This window comes from Pteropus medius, unplaced genomic scaffold, assembly GCF_902729225.1.
Source record: "Pteropus medius unplaced genomic scaffold, Ma_sr-lr_union100, whole genome shotgun sequence".
Classification (NCBI taxonomy): domain Eukaryota; kingdom Metazoa; phylum Chordata; class Mammalia; order Chiroptera; family Pteropodidae; genus Pteropus; species Pteropus medius.
In genome coordinates, this window is record NW_024342471.1 from 6,764,752 (window position 1) to 6,782,096 (window position 17,345).

The window sequence follows — 17,345 nt, forward strand, 5'->3', positions numbered from 1 at the left end:
CAGGCACTCACAGGTGAGACAAATGCCAGGACGGGGGCTGAGCTAAGATGGACACATGAACGAGGAAAAGAGGCTTCCTTGGGCTCTGCTGAGACAGGCCAGTCTCATGTTGTGGTCAACACATACAGTGGCCGTGCTTGAGCCTCCACAAATAACCTGATACTATTTGGTGAGTTAGGAGCTAGCAAGGGTCATGGGGCTGAAATAATCTCAAAGGTTGCTGGTGAGAAAAGCAGAGGAACTACCCCCCAAAATATTTCATCATCTGTTCGTCAAGGAAACCGAAACTAGCCCAAGCTCAAGACCTAGTTTTACAGGGCTTTGAAAATAATCAGTGATGCAGAGGCTTTACCCAGGCCAAGCCATGCAGGCTGAACCCAGCGCTGACCTCCACAGCTGGGCTCCAATGGCATTCATTAATCAATGCAAATTTCAACTGAGGTAGTGGCCTTTGTTGCTCCAGGTGGAACGCAAGGTGGTAATTCTCATGCCATTTCATCTACAGAATGGAAGAACCCCTTGGTTCTGGGCGCCAGTGGCAAGAGCCGCCCCAAGCAGGGCTGGGTACTGAAGGACATGTGCATGAGGAAGGCCTGGCACAGAGGGGTTCCTGAGACCAGCCAGCCTGTCATGGGTCTCAAATTTGGAAATAAGATCGGGGCCTGGGGTCAGCTCAGAAGGTGATGGAATAAACCTCTTTCGGAGAGAAGTAAAGCAGTGGATCAGCAAGTCTTCGAGGAGTACTGATGTGTGTGCATTCAGGGTGGGGAAGGTAGAGGAGCCATGTAGCTACGGTCCCTGCACTCAGCAGGGTGGGACAGATGGCGAGTCCATTAGAGCTCAGAGGAGGAAGAGCTCAGGACAGCTTCACGGAGAGAGGATCTGAACCAGACTTATATTCGATCACTCAGCTGGCAGCTACTAAGCACTCGCCAGGAGCTCCATGCAGACCCTCTTGCTTGATGCTCCCAAGAACTCCATGAAGCGTGTGCTAGTATTAACACTCCCTTTTACAGGTGAGGCAACAGCTCACAGAGAGGCTATGCAACCTCCCCGTGTCACCTGGCAGATGAGGATGAGAGCCAGGAGAGGACAGGCCAGCAAGTAGGCCAGCAGGGGCAAAAGAGCTTCTGCAGGGGCAAAAGAACAAGGTGGACTGGGGTTGTGGGGGGAAGGACAGGAAGTGGGGGGATCTAGAGACGCCAGGCCTGACGGGGTTGGAAACCACACAGAGGAGTCTGGGCCTAATTGCAAAGCAGCCTCCACCTGAGTAGACAACTCTGTCACCGAGGAAGGGACCCTCCAGTAGGTAACTGGCATTGCCCATTACTAATTCCCCGTTTGCAGCCATTTCACATGAGAGAAAACAGAAATGTGTCCCCAGAGGCCCCTCTCCCTAGGAGCCCGGGCTGGTCTGAGGGCCCCCTGGTTTTCATTCTCTGTCTCCTCTGCACCTGGATTTGCTCAGGGGCGGGTGGAAGAGGAACATGGAGCTGGCAGGCCCTGAAATTTCCCATCCTCGAACTTCCTGATCCTCAGCAGCCTCCTTTGTTTGTGCTCCTGGCGCTGGGGGAGGGCCTGGGACTGTCCAGGCACCACGCTCTGCCGGGGGCAAACCGCTGAGCAGGGGAGGCCGCTTGGCTTCCTTTCTTTCTTCTTAACACGAGGCCAGGAAGCAAGGCATTCTCCCAGCAGCCCCTTGAGAAGTCTCCATCCTGTTCCCTGTCCCCCTCCTACCCCACCTTCCTGGGACAGGAACAAGGGGCCTGCCTCTGGGGCTAGGGGCCAGGGGCAGGCTCCGATTTCCCTACAGCGGGGTGGGAGGGAGAGGGAGGAAGAAGGGCTGGTATGGAAGGGGTTCCTGTGAAAGGGGTCGGTGCAGCTGACTGCATCCAGAGAGGCCAGCATGGCGGGTGGAGATAGGTTCTCCAGGATCTCAGGTGGGGCTGAAGAAGGGAGAACCTGCCAGCTGGCGAGGGTGGTCCAGGCAGCTAATGCCTCTGGCCATTAAGCAGACAGGGGAGCCTTTCAGACTCCAAGGCTCTCCATGGGCAGCTTCCAGAAACCAAACCCTTCCGTTTTGCTCAGCGTCCAGGTTATGGACCCAGGGTGCTTATGTGGGTGGGGCGACTGACTGCATGTCTCCCCGTGGAGCCACCTGGACATTGGCAGTCTTGTGTCTGGGCTCATGTATAAGAATATGGGGGACAGACAGGCTGATGTTTCCCAGGCAGCTACTGCACCAGTTTAATTCGACTGCATCCTCACGACAGCCCTGAGAGGGAGGCGTTACTCCCATTTTGCTGATGAGAAGGTCAGTTCTCCTGCCTTCTGGGGACCTTGGACAAGTCATTTCACCACAACACCTCTCTATGCCTTATTTCCTCAGCTGTAAACCGGATGGATACCTCATAGGCTCGTAGGAGCTGTTATGTGCAGGTGAGGTTCAGAGAGGTCCCCTAACCTGCTGAGGGACACACAGCAAGGAACAGAGTGGCACACCCAAACCCATGCCCTTCCATGGATCACACTGTCTCCTGCTCTCTCAGTGTCTCCTCCTCTTCTTGTATGGGAAACTCCACAACTGGGGAAAGAGAAGTGGCATCCCACCCAAGGATGGCCAAGGATGAGCATGGCGCAGCCTCACTCCACTTGCCGTGTCCAGCTGGAGCAAGCCACTATAGACGGAGGCTCCAGCCCAGAGCCCACAGAGCTGGTTTATATTCTAGGCTGCTCCTTCTGGGCGCCGTGCTCTTTCTCTCTCCACCTCCTCCCTTCCTCCTCCTCCCTTCTTCCACCCTGGGGTGGGGGCACAAAGAAGAAACAGGATGCTGCTGTGCTGGCATTGCCCTCCCAGCCACGCAGAAGCCCACAGATGAGGAGGAGTGGAGCTGCCACCCTGGAGACCTCGCAGCCTTCCCTGAGGAGTGGGGGAGGTGACAATGTCCTCCACACCAGCAGGGAGCAAGGGAGCAGCAGAGATGGAGCCTGCAGACACCCCAGAGCAACCTACAAACGCGGCCCCTCTCGGCTTCGCCTCTGTTCCCCCAGGCAAACGGATTCTGTATCTGACTCCGCCAGTTGCTATGGAAACGATTAGGACAGAACAGGAAGGGACAGGCAGGGACCAGGCAGCTGCCAAAAAGGCATGCACCCCTGGGACCCAGACCTGGGCAGGGTGGGGTGAGCAGCAGGGAAAGCCCTCCTGGCCTATCTGCAGGTACCAAATGCTGTCTTGGCCCGGGAGTTGCAGCTGGACAGCCAGGGTCAGGCCACATGGTGCAGGGGCCTTACTCCTGCATCCGGCGTTATCACAATCACTGCAACAGCCCCAGTTCACTCGCCCTGCATGGTACCCTTGTGCCAGGCACGGGGATTAACTCTCGAACCTCATCAAGGTGGGCGCAACTATTAACCCCATCTCCCAGATGAGGAAACTGAGGCTCAGAGAGATGAAGTCACTTGCTCAGGACACACAGCTGTTGAACGGCAGAGTTGGGATTTCAATCCATTTGGTGTGGTCCTGGAGCCCTGCTCTTAAACCAGGAATCCAGCACTTATTAGGGATTAACTAGATTTGTTTCTGTCTCTCAAGCTTTAGAAGTTATCTGATGTATCTGACGAAGTAACCGTGGCCTAATGGCCCCCAATGGCAGGAAAGCCTCTGGATCTGATGAGTTAGTTGGCTGGTGTCAAAAGTTGCTCACGTGCATCAAGGACAACCAAAATGAGAGGGAAATCCCACTTGACGTCTGTGCCCCAGTTCCTCTGTGCACCTACTCGGGTTTTATTGTTCATTTTCCCTTCCCGATTCAGATGATGCCACCCAAGTAAATAGCTCGCCCTTCGTTCCGAGTCTATTCCCATCCTCAGGCACAACACCCACGGACCTCAGCAACCTTTGGAGGCCTGGTGCCGGGAGCAGCCTAGAAGCCCTGATCAATCATCCATCTGGGCACCATTTCTCGGGCCAAAGGTACTGGCCTGTCTCACTGTGCCAAAGCCACCTGTGAACAGATGGGCCTGAGATTTACTGGGGGCCTCTGGGGATGCTCAGGTTAGGGTTTGGGGGGGACTAAAGTGAGGGTCCTCCTTGTATCTCACTGGGTAGGGAAGAGTTAGAGAGCATGGATGTTGGTCCAAGGGAACAACTTCAGCTGGTCACAAGCTCTCTGGGCATTTTAAATTCTAACTCATTCCCCTAGATTTGCTGGTGTGCATGGTGGTGGTGGTGGGGCAGGGTGTGGACGGGAAGGGGGCAGAACAAACATTTAGTGGCAGGTGTGTAGCTTCAGGGTTGGAGAGCGAGAGCTGTGCTCCTGTCCTCCGAGAGCTGACCGTTAGGTCAGCGGCGAGATCAAACCCATGTGAATGGCAAGAATTACAGACCTTGGGGAATAGGGCAGGTGGCCATTTCAGTCCAGAACCTCGATGGGAGATGAGGGTGTGGTCTGGGCCTTGAAGTGCAATAGGAACGTACTGTTGGTTTGTAAGTTAAACTTCACATAAAACAAACAAACAAACAAACAAACAAACAAACACCCAAACGAGGCTCTCTGGGCAGCCCTATGAACCCACACTGGCCACTGGAAACTGTGACAGCTGCTGGGTGTGCACTTCTCTGTCTGTGCCCTTCTGGTGGAAAAGCCTCTCCTCGCACAGCCTCCTCCCTGTGAGCCTCCAGCACACCCGCCTCCTCCCCTACCTTTGGGCTCCAGGCCGTTGGAATTAAAGTGCATCCTCTTCTGACACTCTGTGCAGCTCATCAGGAACCGGGTCACAGCTTCTCGTGGAAGGAAGGCATAGGTCTCCGCGATCTAGGGCAGACAGGAGGTCACTCGTTATATGAATCTGTGGGGAGGCCATACAGTCACCTGGTCACGAAGGGCTGTGCTTTGGTGGCAGGCACTTGGCCTTTGCCAGGAGGGCGAGGGATCTGAGGAGCAAGGGGCAAGTGTCCTCCGTTCTCAGCCATGAAAATGAGTCAGTACTTTTGCGGAAAACCGTTTATTTTAAACATTTGAATAAAAGAGCTTTAACAAACTTTAAAGCAAAGCATCTAAACATTATCTAGTCTTTAACCTATATTCTAAAAAGCAATATGCCTCTCAGAACATTTTATTGCTGCTACTGAAAAATGAGCTGATAAACATTGCTGTAGGGTAGGATAAAACAATTTTCCCTCTTAGAGATGAATAAACTGAGACCCACGTATAAATCCACAGGCACTGGATCTGTAAACAGAACCCAAGGTTCTACAAGCTATTTCCAATAACTCACAGATCAAGAACCTTTTTAGGGAGAGCTGTGAAAGGCTGATGCAAAGGAATCAGAGTTTTCAAACTGGACAGGCTCTTAGGGACCTCCATGTTCTGGATGAGGTCACGAGGCCCAGAGAGGTGAACCCATTTGCCCAAGGTTACACAGCCTTTTAGGCAGCACCAAGCTAAAGCCCATCCTCCAGGTCACACCACCCCACACCTGCCTCCAGAGGGCCACCCCTAGCTTGGGAGAAGAGAAAGGGGGTGTGGGAGGGAACACAAGAAAGAGGCTGGGTGGGGGAGTGGAAAAGAGGGGAGTGTGGGTCCAGAAACTCAGGCCTCTCCTCTAGCTCTGGGCTTTGGGAAACCCACTGGCCCTTGTTTGGCTGCCTGAGGGGCCCAGAGGGATCTCTCAGGCCCAGGTTCCCTGGCTGCAGCCGGTAGCTGCCCACTTGCTGGTTTTTGCACGTTTCCCAGAGCCCGGGCCCTTCCACTCCTCTCCACTAAGGGGCAGCATCACCTCAGCATTCCACCATCCTTGCCGCAGCCCAGCCTGGAGAGTTGGCTGAGGACACTGGTCAGCCCACAGACGGCGGGGGCTCTTCATGATAGCACCTGGTCTGCTCCTTTGGGACGCAGAAGTGCCCTGCCACATCTCTTCAGTGGCCAGGAGGCAGGGTAGTGGTAGAGCAGAGTGGACGGGATGGAGTGGGGGATGTCGGAGGCCCAGGGGCACCCAAGGCTATGGCCAGGCCCTCAGAGGATCAGCTCAGGGTGTGCTCCTGACTCAGTGAGACTGTGGAGCTCCAGGAGCCACTCCTGCCTGGCAGCCAGCTGCAAACGCAGAGTTAATTTTGGTGACACAATTGTTATTCTCAGCTGATTTGATGCTCTATGGAGCAGGCAGGCTCCTTGATGAGTTATCTCCCTTCCAAATTCCCTGTCTGATTGCCTTCCTCTGGAGGTCAGGGACAAGGGCAAAACCCTGGTCTCTGATCGGAGCCCGTGGGTGGGAGGGCGATGGTCAGTCGTGTAACGGTCCTCCTTGGATGTTAAGCAAGGGATGCGGGCTTTCCTGCCACCTACATGGACATCTTCATCCCAGTCCAGAGCTGTCTGTAAGTCTTAGGGGAGGCACGTCCCTCTTGGACTTGCGGGGTTGGGAGAGATGGGTCCTGCTGAAGGGCTGATGGCTGCAGGAGTAAACAAGCAAGAGGGAAGGATGCCTGCTGGGCAAAGCAGAAGGCTGCAGCTGACTTGGGCCAACAGATGACCCTGTCGGAGCCCTGAGGCACAGCATTCCAGGCCAGGCCTCAGAGCAACGGAGCAGAGGACTTGGGGAGGAGGGTCAAAATCTGCTGGGAAAAGCAGGGGATGTTCATACTGTAGGGATGGCCCCACTTCACTACATGGAGCTCAACTGCCACTGGACATAGAAACTATTTTTACAGGGCTCAGGGAGGGCCTTCCTGGCCTGGCTGCTCTGCTGAGGGCTGCCCACAGCATGGGCAGAGGCCTTTCTTGCCACCTGGACCGCTGAGGGTACAGGAACGGTTCCCAGAGAGGGCTCTGATGAGGGGCCGGAATGGTGGTCACAGCTCTCCTGGCCTTGCAGAAACTCAGCAGTATAAAAAGGCCGGCTGGAGTGCCACAAGCAGGGGGAGTGCTGGGCATGGCCCTTTTGGTCCTGCATCCCACCAGGGGACAGACAGGGTGGACCAAAGGCAGGTACGTGAGAGGTCCTTGGAGTTGTCGAATAGCCAGGGAGGGAAGCCCTGCCTCGCATGACTGGAATGTCTGCAGCCTTGCTAAGAGCTCCCTGGGGAGTCAGTGGACTACAGAGTCCAGCCTAGCTCTGTGCTGCTGTAGGGACCCGCATGGAGGAGGATGCCTTCACCCACTGGGGCCTGCAACCTTGTGCGGGCCTCTTTTGGTTCACCCTCTTGACTTGTCCACATGAGAAATGGAACATCCATTTCTGTTTGACTGCACGAATGCCCAAGGCGACAGGACCACAGGATGAGTTGAAATGAGGAGGACAATCCCAGTGGATGCTCTAGGCATTAGGATGGCAGTTTTCAGATACTTTTTGAATTACAGGCACTGTTCATGAAATAGGCTTCTTACGCTGAAGCTCAAAATATGAAACAGATAGAGCTGCTGTGTTTAAGGAGAGGGAGCTCCAGGAATCCAGTCTGCGCCCAGCTGCCCTGGGCTGCCCGCTGCCTTGCTCTCTTCGGGGCCTCCTGCCTGGACCCTGAGACTCATACATGAATTTGCCTTTTACATTTACTTTTCCTAGTGCTAAAAACCGAGAGAGAGATTTTGCTGGCAGGGAGAACAGAAGCTATTTGCAGAGTTGCTGACTTGTAAGGCCCCATTTTGTTCCCCAACTCAGAGGCCGACAAAGACAGATGAAGCCAATCGGGGGGATTTGCACCACTTTACAAGATCCTCCTTCTGCCCTGTGGGTGGATTAGCACGGGGTGGGCCTGGAGCAGCTGCTGACCACATCTGGCCCCAACTCCAAAGTGGTCTGGGGCAGCCAGATCCAAACTCTGGAACCCGATCTAGCCTACCAGCACCCTGGGAAAGAGGGAGGAAGCCCAGGGGCTCAACCCAGATGGGTATAGACACCAGAAAAGCCCCCTGAAAAAGGACCAGTCCTCTATGTGGGCTCAGGGAACTTCGTAGAACTGATTAGAACCCTCCCCAGACCCTGGCATTGGCAAGACCCTCTGGGGTCCTCTGGCTCTTGGGTCACACTGCATCACAGGCAAAGTAAAGCAAGGACTTCCTGCCCAAAGTGGGAATCCCCCTGCTTTAGTCACTGTAGATGGCCATCTACCCCTGGCTCATATACGTCCATCCTCAGAAAGCTCATTATCTGATCCAGATCCATTGCTGAAGTGTGGTAGATATTAGAAAGTTCCTTTTTCCACTGAAGAATGTATTCCTTTAATGCCCTAAACAAGTCCACCCATCTCCCTTTCCAGTCCCTTGCCTCCCACAGGCACCCCAGGCTTATAAAGGTCTGAAAGTCCCAGGTGCCCAAGAGAGTGTGAGGCAGTCCCAGGATTCAGGTTCGGCAAAACACAGAGGAAGGTCCCCAAACCCCTCAGCCAAGGGCCTGATGCAAACTCTGTGGTGCCAGGCTATGCCCTTCTGCAGCCATCGGCAAGGAGTTTCCTTGGGGGCTCTTTTTCCAAAGGCATAAATGGGGTAGGGGCCTCATGTCCACTGAGTGAGGCTGAAGAGCTAGGCTTGGGTTGAGGAAATGGGAGCAGATAAAAAGAGGGGGACAAAAGCATCCAGACATCACTCCCACCCCCCAGAAAGGGTGGCATGAGAAGGGTGACAGATGGGAAAGTGGGGGAAGGGAAAGCAGGCACACAGGGGAAGAGGGAGGTTCAGCAGCCCCCTTGGCCTCACACCCACTGCAGGAGGGCCCTGGCCTGCTCCACTCAGCCTTGGCCCTGCTGCTGAAATTCCAGCTCTGCGCACAGCCCAGCTGGCTCACCGCCAGTCATGTGCCAGCTCCAGGCTGGGCATTGGGAAGTGGGGCACGCGGCGGGCATATGGACAAGAAGCCAGGAAGTGCAGAGCAAAAGGCTGGACGTCTGCTTGGCCCAGGGACACAAATGCTGCCAGGAACAGCCCAGCCCTGCCCTCTCCACAGCATGGAGGCTACAGCCCCCGGCCTTCATAAATACCCAGGGAGTGCCTGTGGGTGAGGCTTGGTTCCGGGTACCAAGGGGGCCAGGGAAATCACATGGGCTGGCTGGACCAAGCCTATCTACCTCGACAACAGCAAGTCACTGGCCTTACTAGCTGACCACGGGAGTTTGTAGAAAGGCAGGATGTGCAGCGGTAAGAGTGCAGGCTCTGGGGCCAGCTGCCTGGCTCCACATGTCAGCTGGGTGACCTCAGACAGGTTACACGTCTGAGCCTCGCTTTCCTCATCTGTAAAATGGGGATAACGGTAACACCTGCTTCATACCTGTGACAGCTCAGAGAGTTGCTGCACCTTGAGTGCTGAGCAAAGGGCCTGGCACATGCTACCTGCCCAGTACTGGCAAATTTAATGCTGAGAAAATGTGCTGGGTCTCATCAATACCGAGGGGACCATGCTGGCCCCAGCCTGGGTGTCCCTTCCTTTGCCCATGACCCTCTGGTGGAAATACCCTCAGAACTCCCTTGCCACAAGTCGTTTCCCACATGTGCTGAGAAGCAGGAGGGATGGGCCAGATGGTATAATCATCTCCTGTGTCCCTCGGCCCAACCCCTTATCTCTCTGAGGTTCCTGGCACAAGGGTCCATCCTTGAGACCCATTTAGGGCAAAGGCCATCTTCTGAGGACAAGAACAAACTAGATTGTATTTTTTAAACATCAAGCCATTTGGAGAAATTATAGACTTCTAGACTTATACAGCCACCTCCACAGCAGTCCAAGGCTATTTATATAAGGAACTTGGCAGCAGGGGTCAGGGGGGGGGGGGGGGCAGGGAGAGGTCACATTTGCCTTGGGTAGGGAAGCATGCTCACAGAGGGGCAGGTCTCTAGGAAGCCAAAGAGAAAGGTGGCATGAGGACAGTGGCTGACTGCTACTCAGGTGCTGTGTGACCTTAGACAGGTAGCTCAACTCTCTGGGTCTCCGTTTCATTAACCGTGAAACGGCACCACGCAGGAATGGTGCCGGGCTTGAATGAGCATAAGGCACTTGGCTCTCCTGGTTTAGTGGTGGGTGCTGAACAGACGGCTCGGAGCCGTGCATCAGCCATGCTGATGGGAGTCAAGAGGGGGATGGGACCTGGACACAGGCAGGCCCCTCCTGCTTGGGCTAGCATCCTCTCTACCTCCCCTAGCAATCTAACCACCTCCGCCCCCTTCCGCCTACCCAAAGCCGAGAATGCTGGCTTACATGGTACCTTCTCCATGAAGTCCCCTGGCTTAGCAGTGTCTGGAGGTGTCTTTGCTAAATGCCCAGGTACCAAGGTTCTCGTTCTCTCAAAGCTAGTCTTGGAGACATTTCTGTTTCTCGTGTCCTCGTTTTGCTCTCAGCCTCCCCACCCCAAATTGATTTGTGATCTCTCTGAGGGTGGGGACCAGGTCCTCAGACTTTCCCCTGGGGAACTCCTAGGACTGACTTCACAGGGTGATAGGGGATCCAAAAAAAACCTCACACATAGGAAGCACTCAGGACAGGCCTGGCACACAGAAAATGCCATGAAAGCATTCGTCTTTACAATTATTCTTAACTAGCCACCCCCTGCACCCCACGGCCCCAGAGCAGGCTTCAGTGGACTGGAGGTGGTGGTGGGGGGATGAATAAAGCAGAAACCAGGGAGAGGAGGGCTTCCCTCCTGCCCTCATCCATCTCCTCCCCTCCCTCTCACTCTCTTCAACCTGCTTCTCCTTTGTGCTGAGACCACAGAACCCGCCCCCTCGCCCCATGAGCCATCTCTGGCTGCCATGCCCTTGCCCTGTGCCCCCCTGGGTCCCCAAAGGCCGTTTCATCACGCCTCAGCTCCCTGCCCCACCCCCGCCCAACATGTGCGGAGCCCGTGGCCTCCTGCCAAGGCCTGGGGCTGCCAGCAGAGGCAAAGGGACAGAAATCTCACCGCTCGGTAGGTTTTCTTCTGCCCAGCGTGCTTGGGGGCTTTGCCTGGCTCCGCTGAGCTCTCCACATGCATCGAGTAGATGATGTCAAAGAAATCTTCCACCACAGCGACCCGCTTCAGAGAGATGCCCTCCGGCTCCGACAGGCCATCTGCCCCCTGCGACAGGGTGGACAAGCTGTGTTAGTGTCAGGGATGATGGCGGGGTGAGAGCTGGGCCCTGAGGCCGGGTGGTGGGTCGGGGGTGGGACAGTGCTGTTCCCTGACCCCAAAAGGTCTCCCATGGTAGATCTGGGGGTGGAAGGAGCCCACTGAGAGGACCCCAGGGAGAAAGTACCAGAGTCAGGGTGGCTACTACTAAATCTACCAGAAACAATGGGCAGAGAGCGACAACGACGGAAATACGAATTAAAAAACCAAGAGGCTCCATGTTCACAATTTCAGACAGATTGTGCCAGACTCAGGCAGGGAGCTCTTGAATCACACTGCTGTGCCAGGATCATCCTGGGAGTCTCTGGGGAGGGGGGAGTGCTAAATAGATGCGCCCCATCAGGAGCTCGCCAATTAGCAGTAACCTTTCACTGTGGTCCTGGGCTGGGGTCCCGGGGGAACGGCTTGGATCACCTGGGTGACTCCTGCCTTCACCCTGGCCTTTCAGAAAAGCTTTTCACCATTGCCTGCCCTCCCCACTCCAGCAGCTGAGCGCCAGCAACAGCACCAGGGCTCTTTGTGTGTGGAGATGTAGAGAATAACAGACATGAGGCCACATGGAGGTGGCAGGGCTGCGTGAACAGGGTAGCCATGGGTCCCCCCCCAGCCTCTTATCAGGCTGGCATGAGTGCTGTCAGCTGGCCCCAAAAAAGGTGTGCTTGGTTTAAGATGGGGTCCTTCAATAGCAAAGAGCTACTTGGCCAACACCTGCCCTCCCCCACTAGTAGGGCCAGGAGGGAGGAGGTGGAGAACTGCAGGGTGTATGGGGGGATGTGAGGACGGGGCAGGGTCCTTAAGGGCACAGACTCCTCACTGAGTTCCTCGTTCATAGGGTATGGGCTACACGCAGCTCTCAGCCATCATCTCCCTAAGGGGACACTTAAAGGGCTTCAAGGATGAAGAGGAAGCTCCGGGGAGGGGGGTAAATTTGGGGAAAAAAGAGGTAGGCTTTTCTCTGAAAATGCCTGAAACACAAATCTCCAAGATACTTCTTCTCCAAAGGATCCTGCTCAAGAACCATCAGCTCTGCGAGGGCGTAGGCTTCACCTGCTGGCTCACAGCTGTCTCCCCAACACCTAGGACAATGCCTAACATAGAGCAAGCTCAAGAAAGAACTACCAAATGACTGACTGGTTAAAAGCGGCAGCGTAGTTTAGACACACTCTTCCCCAGTTTGTACCAGGCCCCATCGTTTAAGTGGCTGTGTGACCCTGAGCAGTTATTCTGCTTCTACTAAGCCTCTGGTCCTTTACCTGGAAAATGAGGATAACAGAAAAATCTTTTCCAGGAACTAAAAAGAAGAATACATGAGATATGTGTGCAGCACTTAGGAGCCCCAAGCCCGGCCCGTAGGAGCTGCTGGATAAATACTGTTAACTGGATAAATACTGATAAATATTAAGAAGTGCTTTGCCTTTTACCAAGTTTCCTATAGCTATGGTAGGGCTGAACATCACAATAAGCCCGGGAGGTTGTTGGGGTCAGGATCTATCAGTGGTACGGTGGCTGGTAAGTGGCAGATATGGCTTTGGACTTTGCAGTCGGAGGAGAATAGAGGCTGTGCTGAATGGAATCCTTACACACAACACATTCTGGCCACAGACAGGGTTTGGTTTTACCCAGCGACTTTCCCAGAGTGCCATGATTGGTGAATAGAGTTGTCTCTTTGCCAGTGACCCACTTGAGAGCAGCTGGGGGAGGAAGGGCAGCTGGGCAGCTGGGGTGTAGGGTACCAAACCGTAGAGCTAGCGGGCAGCATCCATGAGTGGTGACCATGGGCAGTGACCTCGCTGGCCCTGTACAGGCCCTCTTGTCAGTGGCTTCCTTCCTGGTCAGAATCCATTTCAGTGGGAACTTCTCAGCATCTGGGGGAGAGGGATATGTGTGTCTATGTGTGTGTGTAGCTGCCTGCTGGTCCCGCTTCCTCATTGTGAGATTGTGGGCAACCTCTTCAACTTATGAGATGAGCTGAAAAATTCCATAACTCTTCTGCATGTAAACTCTCTTTGGAGTTACTGTTACTTCTTTCTTGGGGGCATCTGAAGTCCCCCTCTGAAGTCCTTGGTCATCTGTAAACACAGCTCATCAATGACTAACTCATTCGTTAGCTGACTTGTAACTACCCAGCATTCTGAGGATCTTTAAACACTGCCATGACAAAGCTGGATGGAACAAATATTACAACAAGTCATAAGATACTTCTAACCAGAGGTTCGTATTGGCAAAAACAAACAAAAAAACCTTAAGAATGAAAATATAACTGGTTATACAGGTGTGTTCAGCTTATAAAAAGCCATTAATCCGAACATATAATCTGTGTACTTTTCTGTATATCTGTTAAAACTTAATTTTTAAAATGTATATTTAAAAAAGTATAGTGGATGGGTAGTTCCACAGCATTTTGATAATCTAAATCCAGAGGCATAATGACGGATTTAGCCATTTAAAAGTGAATAGACCTCTCTGCTTATAAAATTGTTTCAGGCTACATGCACTTCTGAAAAGGAAGATATAAAACATTGTGAGAAGAAATGGAGAAAGCAATCTGATGAAAGACAGTATTTTAGATAGGTGAGATGGAAAATGCCCTCTAATCAGCTTGGTCACCTTGGGCAGGCCACTTCTTGACCTCTTGAAATTCAGTTTCCTCCTCTGTGAAATGGACCTAAACATCCTAGTCAGTTGTTCCAAGTATTACGTAAGAATGTACATCAGGCATCTGCCACATACAGGCTTGTAAATGTTCACCTCTTCCCTTTAGACACACTAAGTTTAAACATTTTATGTTTCAAAATCTGCCCTTACTTCTAGGCCTTCTGAGCCATTCGGGTTACAGAACAGGTTCCCCCAAGGTAATACCCACCACAGGAAGAGATAGTCTTATGTAATCCTAAATAACATGCTAAGGCTGTCACACAAAGTTGGAATGGCTTTCCCAAAGTCAAAGTGTAACTAACCAACCCTTTTTAGATAGTAAAACGGCCCAGTGCCTGGCCTGTATCTGCCCTGGCCTCCCACCTCCATTGTTAGGCAGACACAGGTAACCAATAGCTTTGCACCTTGTTTGACGTGACCATAAAATTATCCCAGAGAAACTCTTCAAGGAAGCATTTTTAGTAGCTCCCTGTTTAAAAACTGGTTGCACTCTCCCCTGATATTCAAGCCTGGGTCCTGTGATCAGTCTGTCTCGACCAGAGTTCAACCCACATGAGGTCTGCAGAGTCACACCTTGAACCGTCCTCTGCTGAGCTGTGGCCACCTGGACACCATGTGTGCTACACCCTAAGGGAAGAACACCAGGGTATCTGTGTGGCCTTCAAGGAGGACCCTGGCAGGAGAACAAAGAAATCCCATGGCAGTCACATGCCACAGATATCTCTGCCATGCCCTGCATCCCTAGAGGTAATAACCTTCATGCTAAATGCTGTAGGAGAGGCATGCCTTCCCTAGCTGAGAATCCAGACACAGCTCGACAAGGCAGGAGAGGCTAATTAAGAGAGTGGAAAGCACCTTCCCCATAGCCTTGGGATGCCCCTGCCAACCACTTCTGCTTTGTACCCAAATGAGCTTAATCTGATTCATTGTCTTAAACACACTGATCCCTGGACTGACAAAGGAAGCTCACGTTATCCCGCAGGCTGGATAAAGAGGGGGCCTGGAACCTCCTGACTATCCCCAGTTTCCTGGGAACACCAACCAGGAGTGATGGCATGGAACCCTGCAGCACCTCATGGGAAAAGCCATAAAAAAACACATGGTCAGTTGCGCAGGACTGATCTCTGGGGCCTTCCTGCATGGGGAAGAATATTGCCATGGTAACATACTCCATCCTTTCAAACCAGCCAACTCCAAAACAGCCAGCCAGACCCAGGCCAACAAAACTCAGACATGGCAATCGTTTTTAAAAATTCATGGAGTTACTAACTTTCTTGGACAACACCATCTTTCTTAAACCCAGCCTATATGGGTTCTCGATCAAAGGCCAGGATGCAAGTCATTGAGGAAATCAGCAAATGTCTACTTAAATACTACTGATACATCAGAGTATTTAGAAGAGTTGTCCTCAAAGTCTGGTCTCTAGATCCCTATTATGAGCATCATCTGGGAACTTGTTAGAAATGCAAATTCTCAGGCCCCATCTACCAAATCTGGGGATTTTTAAAGGCATCAAATAATTCTGATGTATGGCAGATTTTGAGAACTGATGAGTGGAAAGTCTCTATGATTGAGACAGGAAGGTAACTAGTAGGGAAACTGGCACTGGCTCATTAAACAGAGACATGCTCTGTGCTTCCAAGCCTAATATATTAATATTTTCTTCTCCAATGAAGGCCAATTTTCCTAATGGTGGGAACAAAAGAATCTTATTGGGTAACAGTATAAAATCAAAATATCTGACCAGACACTTAATGTGGATTATGACTAGAAAGGGCAGGAGCGCCCAGTATTCTGGCATCAGATTTGAAGTCCTCCCTGGCAAAGTTAATTAGTACTTCAGCAGATCATCCCTTGACAGGTCTTTCCTGGCGTCCTCACTTTCCTAAAATGATCTGAATGCTCAGCACTAGGAAGGCTGCTGCATCCAGGGCTGCAAACCTACAAGGGAGACAGTATGTCTCTCCAAGCCATTAGACTGGCCGCTGTCAGGGCGGCCTCATGCGCTGTCGTCAGGAGTCATCCCTCAGGTGAGCTCCTGAATCCGACTGCATCTTGTCTCGTCTCCCCACCAAGCCAATTAAATGGACCCCTGCCCTTGATGGCAGGTGAGGTCCAATTGCTGATGGATTGCCGTTTTGTCATCTCCATTGGAACACTGAAGAGACTGCTGGTAATAAGTTATATATTTATCAAGGTGGGCTCACAGTTTCAGGCCACCAGGGTGCCATTTAGTGTACCACCATCACTATATTAGCAGTGTATGCCTTCCAGCAATGAAGAGGCTATGGTTGAGAGGATGCGGCTAAATAGCAGGGACATTTCTCAACTGGGTTCCTACAGTATAGGAAGAAACCACAGAGAAAGTCCTTAGTTTGTGCCCTTTTGGTGCATTTTAGATCTAGCTCTCTACAAGGCGTAAAAATCAACAAGACTGCCTTCAGAAGAGAAGGTCTGTCAGCAGAACCCACCTCCTGGGAAACACACCTCTGGTTACCACTTGTGTGGGAGCCTGGGACTTCAGGGGGTTGATTGCACAGGCAAATGTGAGGATGCCGCTCTACCCGATCTGGGCCAGCTGGCTAAGAGGCTGAGGCTAATGCAAATATTACCTTCATATTTCTACTAACTTCTGAACCGTGTCCCTCTGGACCCCCAAACCACAATTTAATAATAATCAAGCAAGACCAGGATTTTGGAAGTTGGGGTAGCAGTTTTGGGGTTCCTACAAAGTCCTATTCCAACTCTTGGCAGGACTGAAAGAAGATTCAAGGGGAGGAGTCAGCTTCCTATAAAGGGTCCTCAGAGATAAATGAAAGGTGGAGAGGAATTTAAAAGCCACACTAAATGGAGAGAATGAAAAGAATAGGAAACCAGAAGACCCTAACCTAAATATCCAGAAATTCTCTCCTTAAGAATCTCTAAGATAAGCTGGTCATAATTTGTAAAGAGCAATCAGATGATTGAGGGAGGGTATTGCTTAAATGGAACAAAGGCAGTATTTTGCATTTCTCTCAATTATGAATACCTGCTGTGGACTGGAAACCAAAAAAACCCTCCAAAATAAAGATTCACAACAGAATTTTAGGACCCATAGCTGCACTGAGCTCTGTAGGTCTGGATTGGACAGAGGGATGAGACCCCTCTTCATAAATAAATACATAAACAAGGTGCTGAGGACTCAATGTAGCACCTGTCTCTTCTCCACCCCTGTGCACAATCTCCAACTGTTAGTGCGGAGCCGCCACCACCACCACCGAGTCGCACCTGCCATCTGGAACAGGCCTTACATATTCCAAGATCTCCTTTCTGCTTCGCTGAATCTCCATCTTCTTTCAAATCACGGGGACCCAAATGCACACCCGGGGCCACAGAGAAAGGTGCCTGGGATCTGTCCCCAAACAATGGTGCTACCTTTGAGGAATGCCATGAATATTTTGTTATTCTTTAAAAACAAAACAAAACAAAAAAACACAACTCTGGGATGTCTGGAAAGGGTGAAGGAGGAAGGAGTGGGAAAAGAAAGGTTTGCAGTGGGTCAAAGTGACCCGTCTTGGTAGGAGAGGGGCAATGAGTCCGGTTTAAGGGATGAAGGGAGGGA

General features: G+C 52.2%; 1 protein-coding gene across 1 annotated transcript in view; it reads right to left on the reverse strand.

The window, feature by feature from the left end:
• Window positions 1-17,345, reverse strand: part of NOL4L (nucleolar protein 4 like) — a 122,449-nt gene that overhangs the window by 63,560 nt on the left and 41,544 nt on the right. Inside the window, exons 2-3 of the mRNA XM_039864057.1 lie at window positions 10,883-11,038; window positions 4,706-4,817 (exon numbers count right to left, since the gene is read on the reverse strand). Of these exons, the coding sequence (XP_039719991.1) occupies window positions 4,706-4,817; window positions 10,883-11,038 (268 nt within the window). The remainder of the gene's footprint in view (window positions 1-4,705; window positions 4,818-10,882; window positions 11,039-17,345) is intronic.